We start from the raw sequence: 22,550 nt of genomic DNA, 5'->3' as shown, positions 1-22,550 counted from the left end.
AGAAACCAGTTAAAGCTCCCAGTTTTCGGACCAGTAACCTCGCAAATACTTCGCGCTAAGAGCTCCGCAAAGTCTTCCTCCGAGATCACGACGATCGCTGCCTGCCGACGAATAGCGCAGCGGAGGTATAAGGGAATTTACTCCTGCGGGATAATTTGAGCGCACATGCATCTGCCAAGGCGATGCTTCGAATACCAGAGACATTAGGGAATTCCCTCACGTGCTATGCTTTCTTTGGTTCGACGGAACGTTTCCACTCAACATATATCCCAGATTGCTTGATAGATATTGGCTGTCGGGAATGCGTCCATCATGGTGAAAAATTTCTGTACGTTCCAACGTTTTTATTTACTCTCGGCTGTACTGGTTGATTCATACTTTCTATCGTGCTCCGTTTGCTTGCCATGAGCACCCGCCGTAGCATCTCTATCGCTGATGCGGATGCGCTACGGAAACAGAACAGCTTCGGCATACCACTGAGCGCGTCGGAAGAGGCTTGGTTCCCTTGACACGGAACCAGGGCTATTTATACTTCTGGGAGCCTCCAAGCTGGACACGCTGACCTACTGCCTGTAACAGCGCGGCGCTTTATACTGGGAGTCATCTTCGACCAGTGCGACGCTCACCTGCAGCATACCCTCTCCTACCGGAAGAATAAACTGCGTTGTGGATGAGTTGCCCAGATCGCACTAAAGCACCTGTCACTTGGGAAGCATAGAGCACGTGCCCCGCACACATGTGCGGCTCGCGTGGCCTTCCTCCTAGAAGGCAAGCTTTCTAAAATACGGAAACCTTTTCTTCTTTTATCGCTTAGCATGAAGTTCGAACGAAATTTATCTTTCGTTACTAGTTAGTGTTTAGTTTCTGTTCTTTTTTTTCTGTTGCGCGGTCGATAAGCGCACCTTCATAGCTGGCAGGCATGAGACACGACTTGCATCTCGCAGCTAAAGCGAGACGCGATCCTTTGTATTCGCGTGTTGCGCTAACGTAAAATATATTTACTAAAGTCGTAGCAAAGAATAGATTTCAGTTCAACCGTGTACCAATCCCCAAGTAAGTATGTCCAACTGATTTTTCGCGGTTTATGCCAGAAGCATTCAGAATGCGTTCATTTTCAAAATAATAAGAAAGGAAAGTTGTGGAATAGGGAGTGGAGGATCCTGGAGAGCCGGTATCGCCGGCTGCGGGAGAAAAATCGAAAACCAGTGCCAAGCTCATAGGAACGGGAGAGGACCAAGAACCAAAGGCAGGAGGCCCTACGTCAAACGATGCAAGGAAGCGACAGTACGACGAGATGCTCGTGAATGCCTCTCTTCTTAAACATGTTAAGAACCCGTACAAGGAAAATTTGTGAGAGGCCATCAGAAACTGTGTCAATTTGTACTCCAGGAGTATTCGTAAAGCTTCTTTAGCACTGGTTTATATGGTCAAGGAGATGTACTACGACGTTACGTGCATCAAAAGAGACCAGTTTCCGGAAGAACTCTTCGACAAGACCTTTATTCGCCACCTGATGGTTGGCACGGGGAAACGTCTACAATAAATGGGCTAGTGCATTCCCTCCACGAAACCAACGCCGAATTCCGGTTCAACAATTATCGATACAAGGAAGACGGGGATATTTACTGCTCTGGGGCCATGAAGTACCTCACCAACCTGGAGAAACACGTGATTGTGAACCTCGAACGCTTCATGATACGCTGCACCTCTGCGCTGTACCCGAGCGTCTCTCGCAAAGGTATATGGGCCATCATCAATGGCATCGCCAACGGTCGCCAGCATGAAGAGGAGATCGAATTTGTCGGCAAGAAGATACTACGCAGGGGAAGGAATGAAGCTTCTGTAATCCCGGCGGCTATTCAAGAGCACCGTGCTTTTCTGAGGCTGCTCAACCCAGCAGACAAAATATCAGATATGTAAAAAGATGAAGAAAGATGTTATCGCTTCATTCTGCCGTTTCTCGTGTTGTTGGAACGAGAACTCGAACGCAAGACCGAAAAGCAGCTGGATGTGGGAAAGTATACAGTCGGAGAACCGGAACGCTGCCCTAATGGGGAAGCGCTTCGACGTCGTTCCCTTACGGAGCATCAGATTACAGTGTGTGACAATGGACTCCTCAGCTCTTCAAGATACCATGAGGGATTTTTTGTACGGAGTTCGATGTAAGGAAGATAGAGTTCACTTGCGAAAACCGGGAGACGAACATGAAAATTACCCCTCCATTTCATACGTCTCGATGCGGGCAAGAAATAATGCATTCACAGGCACCATGGAAACCGATGGCATGTCTATGCGTGTAAACTATCGGGGTCGAAGAAACATTGTCCAGTCCCGCCCTCGGCTGCGCCGGTGACGAAGCACGGAGATGAGAAGGAGGCGGATCCTGCGATGCAGGAAGTGCATGAGAATGACATTGTCGTTTTGCGCGGACGCTGGGAACACGAACATCGTAACCATCGCTGTACCCAAGCGTGTGTAAGATGGTAACGACAACAACTTACATCAGAAGGACATGCGTCTTTTAAAGCTCTAAAGATCGAGATGCTGCCGAGAATCTGGGATAACGAATGCAAGGAAGAAAATTGAGACATGGAATGTAGGTATGAAGGATCACCTGGAAGGTATCAGCGAGGCGACGAGCCGCGGCGCGTACTTTAAATCTTTTCGGAAATTCATGGAAGTTCGCGTTGCTTATTTGGATGCGCTCTGTAAAGAGTATACAAAGCCCCGGTGGGCTCGTCTTCGTATGAATCTATACTGGGGGAAATGGCGTGCGTTCGCGAACTTTTTCAATGAGTTGTGCGCCCTGAAGGAGGATGTACGTCAGGGGCTCGTAGTAGCACACGGAGCATGGCGCTGGAAGACCCGAAAAGGGTGTGCATCAGCATCAACGACGAGAACGTACAAAGCTTGCGCAAGGCATTTCGTTACGATACCGATGGATGAGTTCCGAACATCGTATACACACCATGAGTTGGAATGCACACCTCAGAGGGTGGAGATGGAAAAGTGCCTGCGGAGCCTTGATGATACAAAAAAGTACAGACCGCTGACGGAAGAGCAAACGGAAAGGAGGGCAAAAGTTCGCGGGCTACTTGCGTTAGTATGTACAACCAATGATGGTGAGAAACATATGGCATTCGTGAATCGTGACTACAATGCCGCTATCAATACAACAAGATATGCGGTGATGGAGACGAGTCCTCCAGAATAGACACGAGGGAACTTTGTTGGACAATATGCCAAAGTGGAACTATATGAGAAAACAATGGAAGCAGTAGTAGGTGGCCGGTCCAAAAAGACAGAGGCGTCTGCACATCAGTTGGAGACGTCTCGTCAAGGCGGGTTTCTCGCCACTACTGTACTGTCGACCGCAGCGACGTTTGTCTTTCGAAAGTCGTTCGCTGATCGTAGAACACGCAGGAAATGTCAGAGACGGTCGATCCAAAAGTCGAGATTGAGGAGTCATGTCGGCCGCAGTGTATAAGGCAACTAATAGAGTACGAAGACTGCACCAAACGAATCGAAAACGACCCAGCCGGCGAGGCGCACTGCACCGGCCAGTACCTGGACTTTTGGCGGTGCATTGACTTGTGCGTAGCCTCGAAGCTTTTCGTCCGCCTCAAGTAGGAAAATAACGAGTTTGTACGGATTGCAAAGGCTTTTTGGGTTGCCGAACCTGGTTTTGAAGTCGAAGCGCTTGGCGCCAGTCTGTCAGGTTCGCTGATCGCGCCGCGCGGGCCGTGCTCTGCAACCGAACCAAAGAGGCAAAGAACGCGCCAGTGCGTTTGAGAACGCCTTTCAAACGTCAAACGTAGTTCTTAAGCGGCAGGACAAGGTGCTCGGTAGACGCGTTCGCCGATCGCGATGCGGTGCTCCTTTTTTTAAGGGGCGCATCGCAGGGAATCTATTTTCCAACAGACGTTTAGTGTACGTGGCGAACGCACACATCCGGAAGTGTGCTTTTCTGCTCCAATTATGCAGTCGATATGCCCAATTGCCGTTCTGGACACTACTCACTGCCCACTAGGTCGACCTGGGCACGTGCACTGCTCCCGTGTCGAGCACATCTGCTTGCGCTCAACACCCAACGCTACTGGTAGTACTCTGATGATCTCTCCGGTGATACCCAGGACGCGGAGCAAGGCAACAGAACAGGAATCCTCGGCTAGAATTCGAAGCGATCGAGCGGTCCAGGTCGGTACAGGACGACGGTTCGTGTGCAAGTTACAGACCTGAAGACTTCCACCGTAGGACTTGCATCTGTGCTTGCACCTAAAGCTATGATTTTCATCGCATTTCGATTGAACGAACATTGAGAATCGCCTCGCAGACGGTGCCTCTGAAACCATCAGCAATCGACGCGTCTCGGAACGCCCAGCAGCGTTCATCACGAACGCGTGCCGCACCCCTGAATCCACCCGCATACACAGGATACTCTACACCTTCTGCGTGGGCATACAATTACACAGGCACATAGACACACATAGACAGCCTGGAGCGCAGCAGATTCTCTTTCCCACAGCGCCCGCACACACAATGGATCGAACGTCCAAATGTGTGACACGAGTGTGACAACGCACGCATGCACGGCAGCCATAACGCCGCGTGTCCACTATTACTATTTTATTCCTAACTGGCACTGTTGCTCCAACGACAGCGACTTGAGAGTTTGCACTCGAGCATGGCGCCTCGATGTATGGGTACCAGCAGGGGTCACGGTTTCGGCGCCTGAAGGGCGTGCTTGTGGTTTGGGGGCTCGGGTGCGCTGCGGGCGCCTGGTGGGTGCGCCGAAACGCCCTCGCTGAACCAACACTACCGAGCGCTTTCTACTCCGCCGCCGTTGACCAGACAGATCTACGCGTGGTTGACGGCAGGTTCCAGAGCATTCGTACGGCTGCCGTGCACGTTAGTAGGCGACTAAGGCGTCACGCTCTTCATGGCTGCTCGGCAGCGCTGCGAGGTCTCGACTGGCTTGGCCTCGCGGTGCCCCCGTTGGAGTCGTCTCTAAAGACGGTAAAAAAGGTTCTAGGCTACCTTGCAATACAAATTGGGTTGACGGCACCGTACCGCCTAAAGAGTAGCTACCCCATGCCTGAACTGCGGCAACGCATCGAAGAGAAATGGTCTGGGTATGGTACGCGACCGGTAGAGACTCACAGGTTGCGGGACTCACTGTCTGTGGACCTGTATATCGTAGGGGATACCCCAGATTGTGCCTTCCAGTTAGCGACTGCAGCAGCCAGGGCATATCCAGCTGCGGTAGCCTGGGCCCAGACTGGAACGTTGCCACCGCCGACGAGCTCTCGAGCGGAAACACCTGCGACCTCTGCACGGTGCCCGGTCGCATCGTCGCACCTGCCTGTACCAGTTCTGCGCCTGCATCTCCCGTTCCGCGATTTTTTTCCACCAGGAGCAAGTCGTGATATGGTACAAATTCTAATTCGTGCTGGTCGCGTCATCAACCGCGAACATGACTGGCTAGGACTCGAGCGTCCGTACGGCGATTCGGGGACGCATTCCGTATCTGATGTGCCTGAAGAGCGCGATCCACACCGCATACCTCGGGGTGTTTGCTTCGATGCGGCTTCCGAGCCCGCAAAAACGCTACCATTGACGGCCGCCATAGAGTCTACTTCCTCAGCTAGGCGCCTTGAGACAGGGGACCTGTCGAAATTGCCAACGTCTATTTCAGGGACCAGCATCCGCCAGGATGCATCCGCAGGATGCACCGACATCCAGATAGACCAGCGAAGCAGAGCTGCGACACGAACATGTGCCTGCACGCTTCTCGGGAGGATCGATCTAACCACATCGGGGCTGGACCTGATCACCGCGGTGGGATCGACACCAGTTACCTCACCGCTGGATGATGCGCTTCGACTTCATCAGGACGATTTTGTTACCTTCGATCGACTATTAGACACTTTCTGTAATTTTATTGAGACTATTCAGGACTCTGTCGCGATTTCATCGGTGCGGGCTACCAGTGGCCGGCTGGAGTCGTCTCGACACGAAGAGCGTTCGCTCCCTGCGCCGGTCGTACTGGTCTTTCACGCATGTCCGCCAGACTTTGCCATCGCAAGTGGTTCGCTTCGTACTACAGATACTGATGAGCAACCGTTCATTAGCGGCCGAGAGATTGGCAGCCTGGAAGATCTCGACCCGGAAGAGTGGGCAGAGTTCAGCCAGCGCCTCACAACTGCGCCTTTATGGAGGGAGACTGGTCCCGAGCTCGCCAAGTATTGGCGGCTCGCAACCCTGGAACTGCTAGAAAGGCTTGCGCACGTCTACCCGCAGCAGCCAATGGAAGCCTGCGACGGACGTGTCCCCGAATCCATTCCGCCCTCGACAGTTTTCGTCGGCCGGGCGCCAGGAGCGCTCGGACTCGCGCTCGTCAACCATCTCGCCAAATCCAGTTGACCAGGGCATCAGCACCTTAACTCTCATTGAGCAACGCGCCAGACTCACTCATCGAACCGCCAACGACCGAGAGAATCCGTTCTAGTGAGAATTGGCGCCGCAGGTGGCTCTCTGATTATGCGACATGCTTCTGCGCACGTCCTGGACCTAATCAACCCAAATCCAGATGTTTCAAGGCGCGCACTGCCCACTTGCAGCAACACAAGCTGACGTCTCGCGGCACCGGTGGCAAGAAGCCATTCAAGGCTAAATACGCATGCGGATGGCGTCCGCTACGTTCAAATTTGATGGCATGCTTCGCCCATGGCATTCACTGGCGGTGCTTGCGGAACTGAATGGTGATGACTCATTCGATAACGGATCATGATTTTACGCGTACAAACACGATATCGGTATGAAACACACGCGTCATAGAGAGCAGTTGCGCTGTTTTCCACGTCTCAGGTACCAGGGACTCTGTGTGGCCTTTTCGAGCTTTCATCCATGCAGCACTCTTTGTGCACGAAGGAGCACAATCAAGCTCCAGCTGACCCGCAGCAAGACGCTGTACTGCTCGCACTGGCGGTTTTCACGCTCATAAAGGCACACGGAGGTCTCTACGCCGCAGTTCGGCCAAGAAGTGCGAGATATCTCGTGGTGCCGTTCCCAACGCGCTGTGATTCTCCTCCAGCCGTCGTAACAGGTACGGCATCACCTCATCGACGCGCCCGAATGGAACGTATTTGCAGGCTCTGAAGCCTGCCCTGGCAAGGCCGAAAGTTAGCGAATCACCCATCCCGTAGAGCTGAGCGAAACGTAACGCCGCGTTTCGGCGCAGTAAAGAGTCGGAGCCAACAAGCTCCACTGCTCGCTGGAGCGACTCCACGTTGTGCGTGGCAAATAGAGCCGCCGCGTGGCCAGCCCGCACCTCGTCGATGAGCGCACTCAGTCCAGCATTGTAGCTCGCGTGTGTATCCTCGATCGTGTCGTGGATGGGTGATAGGTCTGGGCGACCCGCCGCAGCAGCGCGTCGACGCTCTGAGGCCATGTAGGCACCACGCACCTGCTTGACACCGTAGCGGAAACGGAAACGACTCGCAAGCTCGCGGTAGGCCTTGAGGCGTTCCGGTGAATCTTTCAGATACGACTGTACAGTGGAGTACATAATTGCTGGTGTTTCCTGGTCGGACTCAAACGAGCGATTGTGTCGCAACATCATCAGTCCCGCACAGAAATCAATCGCAGTCTGAATGGAGTACTGCTCTGCATCGATCAGCATCGGGACTCGATAGCGCCTTGCCTCAGAACACACCGCATCGAGGCGACAGAGTACCCGCGCGAATTCGAGGCGCTCCGCAGGCGACAAATACTCATTGAAAAGATGCAGTGACACGTGGTCCAAAATCGAATCCGACGGCTGCTTGGGCTCGTGATCCACAGCAGCTCCAGAGCCCGACGCTGCCATGCCGACAGCACCTGCCATGCCAATTTCCGACTCGTCGAATTCGTAAGAGTCAGCTATCGCTCGAACGAGGCCATTTGCATCAAAGTGACCTAATAGCAGGAATGGCGTGCCATCGTGGGTCGTCGTCAGATTCCCAAAACGAATAGCTAATGCCTCGCTGATCCTTTCCAGCAACTCGAACCGAGCAAGCGCTGATACCTTGAGACAGCTGATCGTGTCGCAGTGTCTGGCCTCGTTGCCAGCCCATTGCACCGTCGTCATGAGCACATTTGCGGCGCCGTCGTAACGTACCTCATCAGGAGAGATATCCGATTCCTCCAGGAGCAGACCATCTCCGCGGCGACGCCCGACTGCGGCCGCGTTCATTGGCGCCGCTTCGCCCTCTGCCGAATAGTCGAGAATAGAGCCGACGCCACGAGCACGCAATTTTTCAACGTACTCGCGGCATTCGGAAAGCGTCTCGCCGCCACAGAAATGCCGGAAAAATGTGTACTTAATGAATAGGTTTGTTGATTCTCGCAACAATGGCACGCGCTGTGTCCAGCGATAAAGTGTCGGTGCGTAGCGCACCAGCCATCCCATTTGAGCGGTGCGGAGAACAAAAAGCGATCGAATGAGATCACGCGTTGGCGTTGTGCCGTATGTCGCCTCCACGTCGAACAGGTTCAGGGGCGGAGCTGACTCCAAGCGAGTTTCAGCAGAAGGCGGCGGTGGTAGCAGTCCAGATATCTTGGCAGACGAGGCAACTTCGTTCGCTTCTGAAGCACTCGATGCGAGTGCTGCTGCGACAGCGGCACGCTCCTCAGTAGCTGGTCCACTGGAGCGCTTGCTGGTGCCAGATCCGGACTCCTCCGACTCGAGCGGCAGCGATGAGGCCGGACCAACGGTCACTCCCAGGCTCCGTGACTGCACCCCAAAAGATCGCTGTCGCATGGACATGATTTGTCCTGTTGTGCCTGTCGCTGGATATCTGAGTGATTTCGCATCGTATTCAGCGGACCTCTCAAGCGATCTGCACGACTGCTGGAAGCCCGCGACCAGCTGCCAGGCAGGCGCGTGCCGTGAGCACGCCCTTTGAGCGTTCAACGTGGATGACTGGTGCGCTGCACACTCACGTGACCTTCGTTGCGTGTATTCGCTAGGCGTCACTTCAGTGCGCAGAAGAGACGAAACAGATTGGAGACATATGGAGCGGCGCTCTGTTAGAGAACGCACTAGAGACATTCCCAGCTTGCGGGCAGTTGAGGAGCTGTTCAGTCGCCGTCCAGCCGCTCTGCCGTGGAGCGATTTTTTGCGCGTTCAGTTACTCCCCCCAAAGCAGAGCCGAAGAAGCGCCCGCTAAATCGTCGTAACACAGTCGGAGACGGCCAACTGCCGCTTACGCTCGGGGCACTTGTCGCTGGCGTCACCGTCCCGAACTCGTGATACACGTCTTCGGCAAGAACACGGCTCTAGTGTGCAGACACCGTGAATAGCCTTTGAAACGCAATCGACATTAAAATTCCACAGTGTGCGGCGGCGTGTGCACACACTCTGGTGGTCCGAAGCCTTTTGAAAGAATGCTGGGGTTACTAGGCTGCCCGGCGAGCAAAACAATAACAGAGCGACACAGCTGCGTCAACCACAAACGACGCAAACGCTCCAACCGGAGCCGATTGTGTCAGTGATGCTTTGGAAAAGCCAGTGGAACACCAACTCGATAACAAAGCACCGCTTGCGTTGTACACAACCGACACACTTGTCCCGAGAGATCCGAAGTACGCACAGATGCTGTGGAACAGTCAGTGAAACAGCTGGTCGGTGACAATGCGCCACCCGAGTCGAGTGTAAACAACACCCGAGTTCCAACAGTACCAAATTATGTCACAGATGCTGTGTAGAATCAGCGTAACAGTAACTGTGAGAGCTTGAAATGATTTATCTTGCACCTCAATTGGTCCTGCGTACCAGTGAGCAACCCGCTCCCCGAGAGTACGCCGTCTCAACTGCACCCACAGAGTACAAAGCCGTTGCGGAACAGAGCCCCACACAGGAGCCAGCGAGCCGAGCAGCGACGCGCCATTCAGTTGGACAGTGCGCCGCCTTGCAGGGCGAACGCCCGCAGCGGCGCACAGAAGCCGCCATGGCACGCTCGATGCGCACACGGCGCCACAGCGAGAGCGCCCGCTGCAGGCCCCGAGTCTAGAGGCTCGCAGTATTCACTGGGTGCGTTCGCGGGAGACAGTAGACTGGACCTGGTGGAATCTAAGGCGTATCCGTGCAGGCGAATTGCTGTCTCTGTTCGAGCTGATAGTGGTATGCGCGTTTCCGCTGCATACGCCCAGTCTCTCGGATACATCGATGCTGCAGGATCAGAAAACAAAACGGACGCCTGCGCTGCTGTATCCGATGGCGGCGGAAGCGGCTCGCAACGACTCGCACCACCGGCCGCAAATGCGTGCGTACTCGCCGGTATCCCCTCGAGCCGACGCCCTTTGTGGTACGGCAACGCCGTTCTGTCTCCGTGCTGCGACCGCCCCGGCGCTACAGGCGCCATTGCTGTCGCTTTCGGCAGGCACTAGGCACACACGATAGGACTTATGATACGACCAGAATATTCGAGATGAAGTGCAGGTCATGTAACATGGGAGTAGGGGCTTGATGGATACCTCACCGTGCACTGAAAAAAAACCAAAAGGAAAGAGAAATGTGCATAATCGGAGAACGCTGGCTAGGTAAACGTTTTGTCCATGAAAAAAAACTCGCCGTCATCCGTGCTGTGGCGGCGGGCATGCGTACGCAGCACCTGGAGTCGCACGGTGCGATCGCTGCTACGTGTCCGTTCTCGAGTCGCCGATTTGCGTGGTTGATCGCTCGCTGGACTCACTATGGACAACAGATGGACGCGCTGGTGCAAGTCGGGGCACGGTGCCCGGGGCTGGCTATACAGGGCGTTGATCGGGGATCTCGCAGTGACAGGCTTCGCGTGACTGGATGTGGAGTTGAGTCGCTGGTGCGACTGCCCATGTTTGTGGGCGCTCGATACCAGATACCGAGCACAGTTGAGAAGGCCATCAGGTAGCCTGGGGAAATCCAGCGCGTCTTGGCATCAACGACAAGGAGGTATTTTATTTGTGAATGTTTCCCAGTTCAATGATCGGGGGCTGCTGGCGACTCCCGAAACGTACGGGACGTGATCCAGCTTCGCTGTGCTGGAGCCCAGCGTCCGCCACGTGATTGACGGAGCCGGCTGGATGGCGAAGCCGTGCTGGAGTCGCGTGAAGTTTGCTCAGCGCCCCGGCGGGAGGCCTGGATGCGACGGCACCATCCCTACAAGACGCACGCATCTGTTGACGTGTTGTTTGCCACGAACCTGTCGCACAATGGCCCTGGTGCACCCAGCCAGACAGCCAGGAAGAAGCGAACTTCAGAAAATTCGTTCTCCAAAGGGCATCCAGGGCACCTCGAACTGACGACGAAAGACCAACGAACCACGGCGCATTTGACTTGATAAATATTCTGGGCTCGCGCCATGTATGCGGGCGCTACAGGCTGCAAGGTCAACGACGGGAACGCATTCGCGCACCATCCCAAGCTCCTTTATCCAGACTAGCTACTCTATGCTATGTAGGGACTCGATCCAGCGTCGCCACGTGCTGGGCGATTCATCGATGTTGCATGGCAGTATTCAGCATTGAACACGCTTGCAAAACTTACGGCGTCTGGTCTCATTCGCAGCTGCACTCGTGCATCTCGCAGTATCTGAAAAGACTCGTTTGCCGCTCTGCTACAGATCAAAAAAAAAATCTTTACCTAAAATGGACGCATCCCAACGAAGCACCAAGTATGTCGAATCGGCAGCGTCTCAAGGAGGCAACATGCAGAACCTTCGACTCCCCGCCCTCTGTATGTACGTGATCAGTGGAATAGAAAGAGCTTTGCTACCATGGAGGATACCTACGTATGTACATTTATATGTATGGACTCAAAGACACGCTCCAAGCAATTTTTGACTTGCCCACTGCTGTCTGTTTCAGATTTTCCCTGCACGCTTCGAGCCTGAGAGGCTTCCCCACAAAATTGGCTCGCGTCAGCTCCTCGGTTCTCGTCTTCAGCGCCGCACATCGTATGATATTGAAGGCGGCGTTCAAGTATCGATTCAAGAACTCCATGTGTGTATTTTCGCTAGCACCGATGCATGAATAACTGGAACTCGTGCCCGCTCTACCCCTAAAGTCTCATCATACTCCCATCGGTTAAACACGATATCTCGACTATTTCCCCTCTTCTGCTTTTATTCGTCACTCGCTCCTCCTCGCTCGATGCTCAATGAGAAGAGGATTGTTCGCTTTGAGTTTGTCGGTAGCCAGCGATGACGACTCTCTAGTCCGCCAGCTTCCACATCCATACCTTTCCCATACATTTTTATTTCTTCCAACGAACCCACTTCACAAGCATCTGCTATAGGCCACGTAAAAGCATTTCATGAAACGCACCTCAGGGTGGATAACTACCCAGCTGGAGAGCGCCCATCCACCCGCTCGGGGTATGTCCCCGATGAGTCGATCGCAACGAATCCCCGGGTGTCCGCAGGGGGGCCTGCGTCTGCCGTCAGCACGAGCATCCACCAAGTGCTGCGCTACACAGCTGGTGACGCAGCTGAGGACTCAGAAGTACGCTGCATGCAGAATGGTTCTCAGATAAGCCGTGGGATACCTGAGGAACTTAAACCTGGCTCTTCATTGCAGGCTCTAGCGGGCATATACACATAGACAGAGTGGTGGTTGCTCAAATTGAGGCACGGTCGGTCGACTTGTCCCAGAGGCGACGCGAGGCAAGACTGTTTACCAGGAGCCGTCACTTTGACCCTGACGAGAGGCACTGTGTGCTCTGATATGTGTGCTGAAGCGACCGCTGAAACCTGCGTAGTGCTTGCGCAGCCCGAAAAGGTCGCAACGTCGGGCTTCCAGCAGGCGGTCACTCAGAAGGCACAGCACGTTGCGGAGAGCAGGTCTGCGACTGTCTCTGCGGACACGGAATTCCTGCCACCTTCAGAGAGTCGCAGACCCCCTGAAAGTGACTCGGGAGGGACTCACGCAAGTTCGGAAGTCGAAAGTACCCCCGCGAACGACGCCAACCGCACCGGTGAGCCAGCGACGCAGCACAGCCGACAAGCGAAGCCGTCCATTTTGGCGTTCCTGCCGCTGTACACTGCATATGCCCTCATCTGCGGCGTCCAGAGGGCGTTCACCTTCGTTGTTCCAATATTCTTAATGATAGTCTCACAGCGAGCGCTGAACCGGACGGATGGCTCGTTCGTGCCGGCGGCAATCTACATGCTGAGCAGCCGCGGAGCGTGCTTTCTACTCGGCCCAACGGTTGGAAAAATGCTGGATTGGGGCTGGCGCTTCCGAACAGCGGCCGTTGCCTCCGTATTGTATGGAGTCAGCACATCGCTCTGTGCGATTTGGATGCCTCTGCTTGCGCGGTACCGGCCAAACGATCAGGCAACCGCGATTCCTGAGGGTACTTTATGGTTCTGTGTTTTCGGTACAATTGCGGCACTCAGCGAATTCGCACTGGAAATTTCGCTCTGGAAACGGTGGTTACCGCTCACTGTGCATGCCCAGCAGTACCAAAGTGGTGCAATAGATGGCTCCAAAACAGAGGAGCAGCTGGCGATCGCAAACGCGCGTATGCGCCGTATCACCATGACGATCGATATCGGAATGCCGCTGCTGGTGGGTTGGCTCCTCTCCTCGCGCGGTGAAGTGCAAGGCTCTGTACTTGTGGCGCGTTTCGGGGCGTTTCTGCTAGCTATTCAGCTCGTTGCGCTGTTCAGGGCGAGCCAAATCTGCGCCCGAGGCGAGAACGTGAACGCCTCAAACGAGCAGCAGGATGCAGCGCGGAGAACCGGGCGCAAAGTACAGGGCACAGCATCGACTCGTGAGGAGCCAATCCCAAGCACAACCACTAGAGTCGCGGTTGCGGCTCGAACGGTTTATCAACACCTGCGAGAGCTCTTCTCATCCTGGCGACTATATTACGAACAGGAAACTTTTGTACCATCCCTTGCACATGTTAGTCTCTATTTCACGGTGCTTTCGCCTGGCGGCCTCCTGTTCGGTTTCCTGACGTATTGCGGCGTGAATGGCAGCACCATTGGCATCTTCCGTGCTGCATCCGCAATCATCGGTATCCTTGCAACCTTCAGTTTCGAGATCCTTGTCACCCGTCTCCACTGGTCTGTGCTGCAGGTAGGCCGCGTTGGCGTGCTGTGCCAGCTTGCGTGCTTGCTCCCAGCGCAGCTGCTTTTGTGGCTCGTCCGCGTTCCTGAGGTGCCGCTCCCCAGCGCCGCGCAGAACTCAGTCGCGCAGATAACGTATCAGCAACCGCCCTTGCTCATTGGTGTTCTCGTCTTCGTGACACTCTCTCGCTGGGGCCTCTGGTGCTGGGACACCGCCGAAACCGAAATCATGCAAACCATGGTCGATGCAAGCGCTGTCGGCGAGGTCTCCGCCGTCGAAGCCGCCCTGTGCTCACTCGCTGAACTGCTCATGTACGGCGTATCTTTTACGCTGTCGTCGCCCCGACGGTTTCCGACATTGGCGACCATGAGTACGATGAGCATCTCGACAGGAGCACTAGCCTTCCATCGATGGACAAAACGGCAGGATCGACGTCGCCAGCACCTTGACGCGGAGACAGAACGCGAGGATCGTACACCATTCGAATCAGGCGTTTGACGCGATGCACATGATGCTACGACGCAATTGTCGTTGCTTTCGCGCTCATGCTGTCGATCGAGAGCGGCAACCGTTTGAATGGACGGAGACGCTCACAACGACTCGGTAGCGTGACTTGGGGCGCCGCATGAGCGCCGAGCACGATGCCGAGTCGTTGTGAGCGTCTGCTTGGGCAGCAGCGCTGGCCAGGAAGCAGCTTGCACCAAATATCGTGCACGGAACTTTTATCTGTATCATGTGATGGTGACTGAAATCGCTCTTCGAAGCATTCGCGCTGGTCATTGAAAAGGCGCATCGTCGAATGTATATGGGTTATGGGCGCCCATCTGAAAACCTGAGGTGAACGCAGAGCACTCTTCCGGGCGGTTGCTGGGCGCACCATGCTGCATATGCGTTACTGCCGCCTCCATCCAGACTCAGGAGCATGCCTGCTGACTTCGAAGTCGTGTACGAATTCGGTATCTCGAAGCGATAGCGAAGACCCTGTCGAAGGCACAGCATTCACAACGCGCGATCGGTTGCGCTCGCTGAAGAGACGGTATCGCCACGATGTTCCGGAGGTGAGGACGAGGCCTTGTCCTGCGTGCACCAAGCAGGCAACGCGAAACAATGTGCTGTGCTGGCCCCGAGTCCAAATGCGAGCGAGTTAGGACGTTCGTGGGAACGCAATCGAATAACCTTATCGACGCGTGTCTTGGCGAGCGTGGCAACAGACTTCATATGTGTTCGACGGAATGCATATCCACGGGGCGAGACCTGCGTACTCGATACGGACGATGATCGCGCAGCTGGAGGAATCCGATATGAGGGCTATATCCTATACCGCAAGGAGGCACCACGCACTTACCTGTAATTTGCAATGCCATGCACATGGATTTGTGCGGCTACAAAGGCCACAAACCCTCCAAGTCGACCTGAATCATGCTTGCTCCTTTTACCTTACGTAAATGAGAAACTCGATCGCCAATTAGATGACTTTCTGCGTCTTGGCAGCGTCTGTGAGACCTCGCCCGCTCCTGAATTTGCATGTGTCATCCTCGGTGGAACGATGAGTGCGCACTGCGAACTTTTCGTTCCGAGCGGAGAGAGCGACTTTGGCAACGCTGGACCAGCACACAAGCAGTGCTCGCAGTGGATCAGGTGACCAGTGTGCGGCTTTCTTGCGCCTGGTCTAGGTAGCGCCAAACAACGGCGGCAGCTCTGCCGGCCGCAGTTCGCTCGACGACCGGCTCAGGGCAGTCCTCGGCTAGACGCAGGCGCGGCAGCACCTGGCTCTGGTACGAGTGACGCATCCGGTCAGCACAGCCGTTGCGATTCTCTAGCAACGCCATGGCCTCTTCGTGGATTCGCTCCGGTGTGACGTGCTCCTGCAGCAGCTCCGGCACAATCGCCTGATCCAGACAGACTACATTCACTGCTGACACGTACGGTAGTTGCATCTGGAATAGGTGACGGATGACAAAGGCCGAGGTCCACGATAAACGATACAGCACGATTTGAGGTACACCGAGCACCGCCGCCTCCAAATTTACCGTGCCCGACTTGCAGATTGCAAGATCGGCTGCTGCAAGCACCAGGCGAGCATAATCTCGTGGTACCAGGAAAAAGAGCGTCTCGGGATGCATCTCGCGCAGGTTCGGATCCCATGACGCAATACGTGACGACGGCACGCCCTGATCCAACAAGACACGACGAATTTGATCCGAAAACTCAGGTCTAGCCGTTGGAATGATAAACCGAATGCGCTTCGGGGGGTCCTTCGCCTCTAGCGACTTTTCCATAGCCAGGGCTGCGCGCGTTGTCGCCGGAAGCAAAGCACCGATTTCCTGTAGGCGTGAGGCGACCATCAACGCCACACACACGTGCTCCGAGCTTGTCCATGGAAGCATTGCCCGAGCGGCGTCTCGCGTCACGGGCTCAACCAGATCCAGAATCGGATGTCCTACGTAGACAATTTGCGGCGGTGGATTTGGAAGCGCCCCGAGCTCCTCGAGCTTTCGGCAGTAGAACGCTGCCTCTAGCGGGAAAATCGCAACCAGACAACGGCAGCATGTCGCCAGAATCGGAAAATAATCCAATAGACGGTGCGCTGGCTTCCCATTCGCTTCCCAGATCCACTGCTGAGGTCCGATGTACGAGATTACCGGCACACCAGGCAGGTTTTGGCGAAACCAGGTGGCCAGCGCCATATTCGGTCCAGTGTAATCGATCAGAACGGCGACATCCGGAGGATCCTCGAGCAGCTCCTTTTTTGCTTTTTCGTATGCGAGATAAGCAGGCACCACAAAGCGCAGTGCCTCATAGAGGCCAATGGAGGAGATGCGAAGCGTGTCGGCGTAGAGCTCGACACCTTCTTGTCGCATCGCTGGGCCGCCTACTCCGCGCAGCAGCAGCAGCTGCTGCTGCTGTCTCGAGCCACCTCGATGCATCGCTTGCTGCTTGAGGCTCCGGGCTAGCGCAGCACCGTGCATATCACCAGAGACCTCCCCCGTGGAGATAAAGACCCGGAGCCGACGCGTGGACAGTCGCACGTTGAACAGCCCGGTTCGCTGTTGCCGCCAACGCCTAGAAACCGGATGCCGTTGTCCAAGGCGCGATACTGAGTCCGAGGCGCCTGTCACCGGTGAGCTCGCCCGCTGCCCTGGACGTAACCAGAGCGCACCAGTGACGGGTGCGAATCCCGCAAACCTGCCAGCGAAAAGGTGCCTGCGAGCCATGGCGTGAAACGGAACTGATTGTGCACTAGATAGCGCGAACACGCACTACTACACAGAATCCGCTGCTTCAACGGGTGCTTCGTACCGAAAACCGCCCAGGAAACAGAGAAAAGTATCAGTGCGAGCAGGTAGCGCGCGCTCCAAGCCGGCCAGCTGGCTGGTTGACGGCAGCAAGCCTCGCTAACGAGCACCGTGTTCGCCGCTGGAACCTCCTCCCAAGTGACTGCGTTTCTTCGGAAGGACAAGGAGTGTGCCAGCCGCCTAGACTCGAATGCCGGCCGCGTACTCGCAGAACAACGACAACACCTCGAGAACCAAAGGACAAACGCGTTCTCGCTGCCTGGTCGCTGACTTCACAGCGGATGCCTGACCAAGGCCCCAAGCCGTTGAACCGCGCTGGGCACTCTCGCCACGCTGTATTCGACGAGCTCTTCCTTGGTTTGGTCAGTGAATTCCACAAGAGTGTCTGTCTATGCGGATACGACTTTATTCGCATCTGGCATGGATTGCTCTAGCGTCAGACCATCTACCCCGATGAGTCAGAAGAGTCAGAATTCTTCTGGAAGCTAGACGAATACGATGCCTACAAGTCCACGAACAATTCGGTGCTCATAGCCAAATGCGTCCGAGGGAGACAGCAAAGTTCGCATCAGCGCCAAGGAGAGCTGTGGAAAGCGCAGTGCTGCCGGGTAAGTAACAGCCTGGAGACGTCCGACAAGAGGCAGCGCTCCAGTGAAGCGCTGGGGCTCAACCACGCCACCAGCTATGTCGCTACCCTGTGATATTCCTTCGTGTTCAAAGCATTCCGCTTGTTGTCGTGCATAGTCAGTGGCGGCTTGCGATCGACGCGAGACACAAGCACAACAAGCCTCGCTACGAGCGACGGTTCCGTCAACAATTGAGAGAATAGGAGGCAGCTCCTCGAGCGTCATAGTTACAGTTCGATCGAAACTTGGCGCTTCCCGCCGACCGCGGCCTATGGAGCGGGGCGTCGCTCACGGCTCCGGAGACCCTGCAAAACGACAACGGCGAGAATTGCTCCCATGGTTAGCAGCCAAGGTTTGCTTGCGGAGAGCTTTCTGGAGGGTACTCCCGAGCGCCCTCGCGCTGTCTGCGGTCGCCTGGCTGGGGTTGTCGAAGTCACCGTGTCCGGGGCGCTCTCCGGGAGCGAGGCTGCGCACGCGTGGACAGACTCCTTCGCAGGGTGCGACGCATCGCTTTCACCGTTATGCGCTCTTGACGCCGAGCAGATATACAACTCGTGCTCAAGCCGATCAATTAAACGAATGTAGTCGCCGCAGGCCTTACAGCGTTCGGTACGTGCGCCACAGCGGCGCACGTGGCCTTCCATGTCGCTCCTCTTGACCGGTAGCTCACAGTACACGCAATCCACTAAGGTGCAGGGACACTCGGTCTTCCAGTGTGCGTCCAGTTCTGATTCGTGCATCCGGGAGCCGCAGTGCTCACAGGTACAGGCACCACGGGCGCAGCGAACTTCGTGAAGTGTCCAGTTAGAGAGCGGCACCTGGTGCCCACAGACCTGGCAACGACGAGCCTCAACCTCATTCGGCTCGGTATCAACAACTCGAGCACCACTATTCTCTGCTGCAGTAAGGGACATGAGCCATACGAGAACGAGCCAAGGAGGTTGGTATTCAGTCAAAGCTCACCCGACACCGAAGGCGAGCGCCAGGTTGCCACGCAATACGCTGCTAGCAATCTCGGGGACAATCGCCGGTGCTGCTTCTTGTGTCACCAGCAATATCTCTGCTTGTGCTGCTGCTTGTGCTGCTGCTTGTGCTGCTGCTCGTGCTGCTGCTTGTGCTGCTGCTTGTGCTGCTGCTTGTGCTGCTGCTTGTGCTGCTGCTTGTGCTACTGCTTGTGCTGTTATTGGTGCATCATTTGACGGTTGTCGTTCGCGACTGTCTCATAACGAAGCTTCACTTGCCGCAAGTTGTGGGCGTTGCACGAGAAACGCTGTACCTGGAGTCACCAAGTACGCGCGGCAATCGTGACCGGTACACAGAAGTGAGCGTAGCGCGTGAAGACCTTGTTCGGTCAAGTGCGGTGCTGGAGCAACGGGCGCCAAGCTGGGAGCCAAAGCGACTCTGCCTGGGCGCTTGGAGCTTGTCGTCAACGCGCGGAGCCAGTTTTGTAGCTGGGAATTTTGCACGTGACTGGCTACTAGCACGTTGCGCTGCCGGAGAACTAGCTCTGTGATACGTTGCACAAGAAGCGCGTTCTAGGTACTGGGCTCGAGCTGGCGACAAACTGGTCCTTCAATGTGCGCGGTGTCGAGCTACGTGTGTGTGCCCAAGGTACGCCTTGCTTAGGCGGTGCACGTCGAACAACGGGCACGCGAGAGCGTTGGTATCAACAGCCAACGTGTCGCGCTGATCTTCAACGCTTTCTTTGCTGTCGTTGCACATGCACGACTGGCACACTCCCGCTTACCCGGCACAAGTATCGCTAGACGAAGACAGCAACCCGCACGCGAGCTGTACTTGCGAGAGCGACCATATGTTTGCGTCTTGCTGAGCCTTGCGATGGCAACGCCTGTTGGTCAACTTGATTCCTGTGTCGCCGTGAGAACAAAGCACACCATGATGCATCGCGTAAAACATCAAAAGGTGCAGCTTGCTTCGAATACCGCATCCATGCGCATAGGACGAGCCTCACTCGTGTCTCCAACTTGCTCGATCGACAGACGATAAGCAACGTGACTCGTGTTTTGCAGGGCATCGGGACGCTAGCTGAGTTGAATGAGTGCGCAACTACCTGCTCGGTAACTGATAACATCATGACACGGCGAACGTGGCAATGGGAGCACGTCCGTCGTATGAAATCAGCGCAAGAATCACCGCTGCCAGAATACTGGTATCGACAGCAGCTTCATCGCATAATCTGGCACACATTACGGTTATGTTGCCTCTGGTGTTTCTCTGGAGCGATTCCGAGCACTGGTGAGACGCGAGTCTGGCAAGAAGGTTACCGGCTCCGTGCAAGGATGTCCGGGCGTCCTGACGCATGTTCGCGGGGCGCTCGATGACCATGCTATCGACAATCGGTGCGTGGATACCAGAGCGAATGAGTGTGTGGGTGGTTAGGTTTGCTCCGTAGTGAGACGGCGTGCGTTTGTCGGACTCGCACAGGATGTGCACGGTGGTAGAGGCAGCGCCCTGAACGAGTGTCCTGGCGGGGCGCTCGTCTACATGATTGTTTGCGCAGACACGCCCCAAAGATGCCGCGTATAGCAAGGAAGGATATGGTGCTGGGGGGTACTGCTATGAGCGCGCGCGCTCAGTCGCTCGCCCTCGACTCATGGCAGACTGAAAAGAACCACATAACTGCGCGCTTTTGTTCCTGGTCTTCGAGGTTCTCGGACTGTTTTTTGACCTGCAGACTTGAGACTAAAAGTCCGCCAGTACGAACGTTCCGACGTATTCGTAGTTTTAGGATTCTGGGTCGAATGTTCGAAGTGGTTTATTCAACGCCTTGCCGCTAGAATTTGGTACACCATCGGATTCTTCATGATTCGGGATGCTCTTATACGAGGCCTTTCAAAAGACTCTATTTCATGGTCCAGTGGATACGCAGGAGCCTCGGCTTGTCTCCTTTCCTCCGAAGCAGCGTGCGCATATCACGCATGGTTCATGTTTCCAAACTCCCTGGGCCAAGGTATTGCGAAGGCGCAACAATGCCTTCTGTTGCAATGACCATGGATAAACTGGGCGCCGTCCTTTCTCGATTTCTCCACAAGCTCAAACATAAAAGTTCATTGAACCTGTCACGGCTAGTAATTCTATCTGTTCGAAAGGTGTGCGTCTCTCTGTGGCGGTTTGCAAAACGGCACGCAACAGTAGCATCATCATATTTCGCACGGATATGCTCCCGGAGACTCGGGTCTCTTCTGTTTGCGCGTAAAAAAAAGATCTTGGATACGAGTTCGTCTCGTGGCTACCACAGCTCCCTGTGGAAACGCTCCACCGAACTGCCCCAGGCGAGCGCATACGGATCGAAATATCTCGATTTGTGCTTCAGCCTGGGGTTCCTTCCCGGTGCTGGTTTCACCATAGACGAAGTTTCGTCCCGCAAATCTTCGACAGAATGGAACAGCCTCCGCTTGATTCTCCGGCCGACGGCCTACTTGCCAATACAGTCGCCATGCAGTAGCCCGTGAACGTAGGATACGGCACCCGGTGTGGAAACTGGGGAGACCATCGCGCGACCCTTCCCTGGCCCGCACGGGCATGTACCGAGCGGTGCGACAAGCCTTCGTGGGCTGCAGGGCGAGCCCGCGCTGCAGCAGGTGCACCAGACCTGCTGCAACATCCGAGCATTGCCAGGTGACACCGCTGCAAAAGGCGCATCGTTCCTGCCACCAAAGTTCATGAAAAAGGCAACAGGAGCGTAGGTTGCAACGAAATACTGCATATGAGAAGCGTGAAAAGCAACCAGAGGCAGCGAGGTCGGAGCTATACCGCTGTTGAGTACATCCTTCAACAGCTCACAGCAACAGTGCAAGATAGACACGAGAAACAAGCCCAGTCAAACTTGCAGAAAAAAAGAGCGGAAAAGGAAACAGTCTCCGAGAAAGTCCGCAAAGCCTGCTATCGATAGCAGCGAGAACAGGTTCAAAGTTTGCCGTTTCCGCCCTCGGTCGCTATGCGAACTCCTTCTGTTTGAGTCGTTCTTGGCTCTACCGAGCAGCGAAACAGGATCCCTGCTGTCAACAACGACGCCCTGAGCGTGCCCAATGGCCACCCAGACCACTCGGTACACTTATACCACCTTTCCGATTCCTCAGCGCTCGCGTACAACATACAGCACCGCGTACCGCGAATACAGCAACGCTGCCCGCCAGTAAACGACGCCGCCGCTCGCGAGCGCAACGACAGCGCCCAGATACGCAAAGCGCGAACACGACGCGCAGATACGTCATGCGCTCGTGTGAAGCTCGGCGGCGGCGGCGGCTCTCATACAACGCACGTCGTTGGGAGATCTCCTATCCGTTGGGGGCGTTGTGAGCGCATCCGTGTGCACCATGCACAGGTGGCGTGACACGGCTGCATCTCGGTGTGCGTGTCGCGCAGCGTGACACGGCTGCATCTCGGTGTGCGTGTCGCGCAGCGTGACAGTCACATAGTACGTAACTGCGTCGCTTGTTGTTGAAGTAAAAGCTATAGGCTCTGCTCGAAAGCGCCAACCTTATGTCTTGCAAGCGTGCTCTTTTCGTGTTTT

The 22,550-nt window shown here is 55.3% G+C and overlaps 6 protein-coding genes and 1 non-coding gene across 7 annotated transcripts, besides 1 other annotated feature; 4 read left to right on the top strand and 3 right to left on the bottom strand.

Moving 5' to 3' along the window:
* The first annotated feature begins 1,598 nt into the window (after window positions 1-1,598).
* Window positions 1,599-3,379: a sequence feature (repetitive element).
* A 47-nt stretch (window positions 3,380-3,426) lies between these two features.
* Window positions 3,427-3,630, top strand: CYME_CMG215C (cytochrome c reductase hinge protein; the record flags this gene model as incomplete). The annotated part of the gene is made up of 1 exon (XM_005535936.1): window positions 3,427-3,630. The coding sequence occupies one exon, from the start codon at window positions 3,427-3,429 to the stop codon at window positions 3,628-3,630; it is 204 nt and encodes a 67-aa protein (XP_005535993.1).
* A 1,065-nt stretch (window positions 3,631-4,695) lies between these two features.
* On the top strand, window positions 4,696-6,423 carry CYME_CMG214C (hypothetical protein; the record flags this gene model as incomplete). Its single annotated transcript, XM_005535935.1, has 1 exon — window positions 4,696-6,423. One exon carries the CDS (start codon window positions 4,696-4,698, stop codon window positions 6,421-6,423), a length of 1,728 nt encoding a protein of 575 aa, XP_005535992.1.
* A 574-nt stretch (window positions 6,424-6,997) lies between these two features.
* Window positions 6,998-9,091, bottom strand: CYME_CMG213C (probable proline dehydrogenase; the record flags this gene model as incomplete). The annotated part of the gene is made up of 1 exon (XM_005535934.1): window positions 6,998-9,091. The coding sequence occupies one exon, from the start codon at window positions 9,089-9,091 to the stop codon at window positions 6,998-7,000; it is 2,094 nt and encodes a 697-aa protein (XP_005535991.1).
* Window positions 9,092-12,741: 3,650 nt separating this feature from the next.
* Window positions 12,742-14,592, top strand: CYME_CMG212C (similar to iron transporter ferroportin 1; the record flags this gene model as incomplete). Its single annotated transcript, XM_005535933.1, has 1 exon — window positions 12,742-14,592. One exon carries the CDS (start codon window positions 12,742-12,744, stop codon window positions 14,590-14,592), a length of 1,851 nt encoding a protein of 616 aa, XP_005535990.1.
* Window positions 14,593-15,728: 1,136 nt separating this feature from the next.
* On the bottom strand, window positions 15,729-17,309 carry CYME_CMG211C (lipid-A-disaccharide synthase; the record flags this gene model as incomplete). The annotated part of the gene is made up of 1 exon (XM_005535932.1): window positions 15,729-17,309. The coding sequence occupies one exon, from the start codon at window positions 17,307-17,309 to the stop codon at window positions 15,729-15,731; it is 1,581 nt and encodes a 526-aa protein (XP_005535989.1).
* A 976-nt stretch (window positions 17,310-18,285) lies between these two features.
* On the bottom strand, window positions 18,286-18,930 carry CYME_CMG210C (unknown zinc finger protein; the record flags this gene model as incomplete). The annotated part of the gene is made up of 1 exon (XM_005535931.1): window positions 18,286-18,930. The coding sequence occupies one exon, from the start codon at window positions 18,928-18,930 to the stop codon at window positions 18,286-18,288; it is 645 nt and encodes a 214-aa protein (XP_005535988.1).
* A 128-nt stretch (window positions 18,931-19,058) lies between these two features.
* CYME_CMG209T lies at window positions 19,059-21,088 on the top strand. Its single transcript, XR_002461292.1, has one exon. It is a non-coding gene; the product is annotated as a hypothetical transcript (transcript).
* The last annotated feature ends 1,462 nt before the right edge of the window (window positions 21,089-22,550 follow it).

Source organism: Cyanidioschyzon merolae, chromosome 7, assembly GCF_000091205.1.
Source record: "Cyanidioschyzon merolae strain 10D DNA, chromosome 7, complete genome".
Classification (NCBI taxonomy): Eukaryota; Rhodophyta; class Bangiophyceae; order Cyanidiales; family Cyanidiaceae; genus Cyanidioschyzon; species Cyanidioschyzon merolae.
This window is presented reverse-complemented; position numbering and strand designations above follow the sequence as displayed.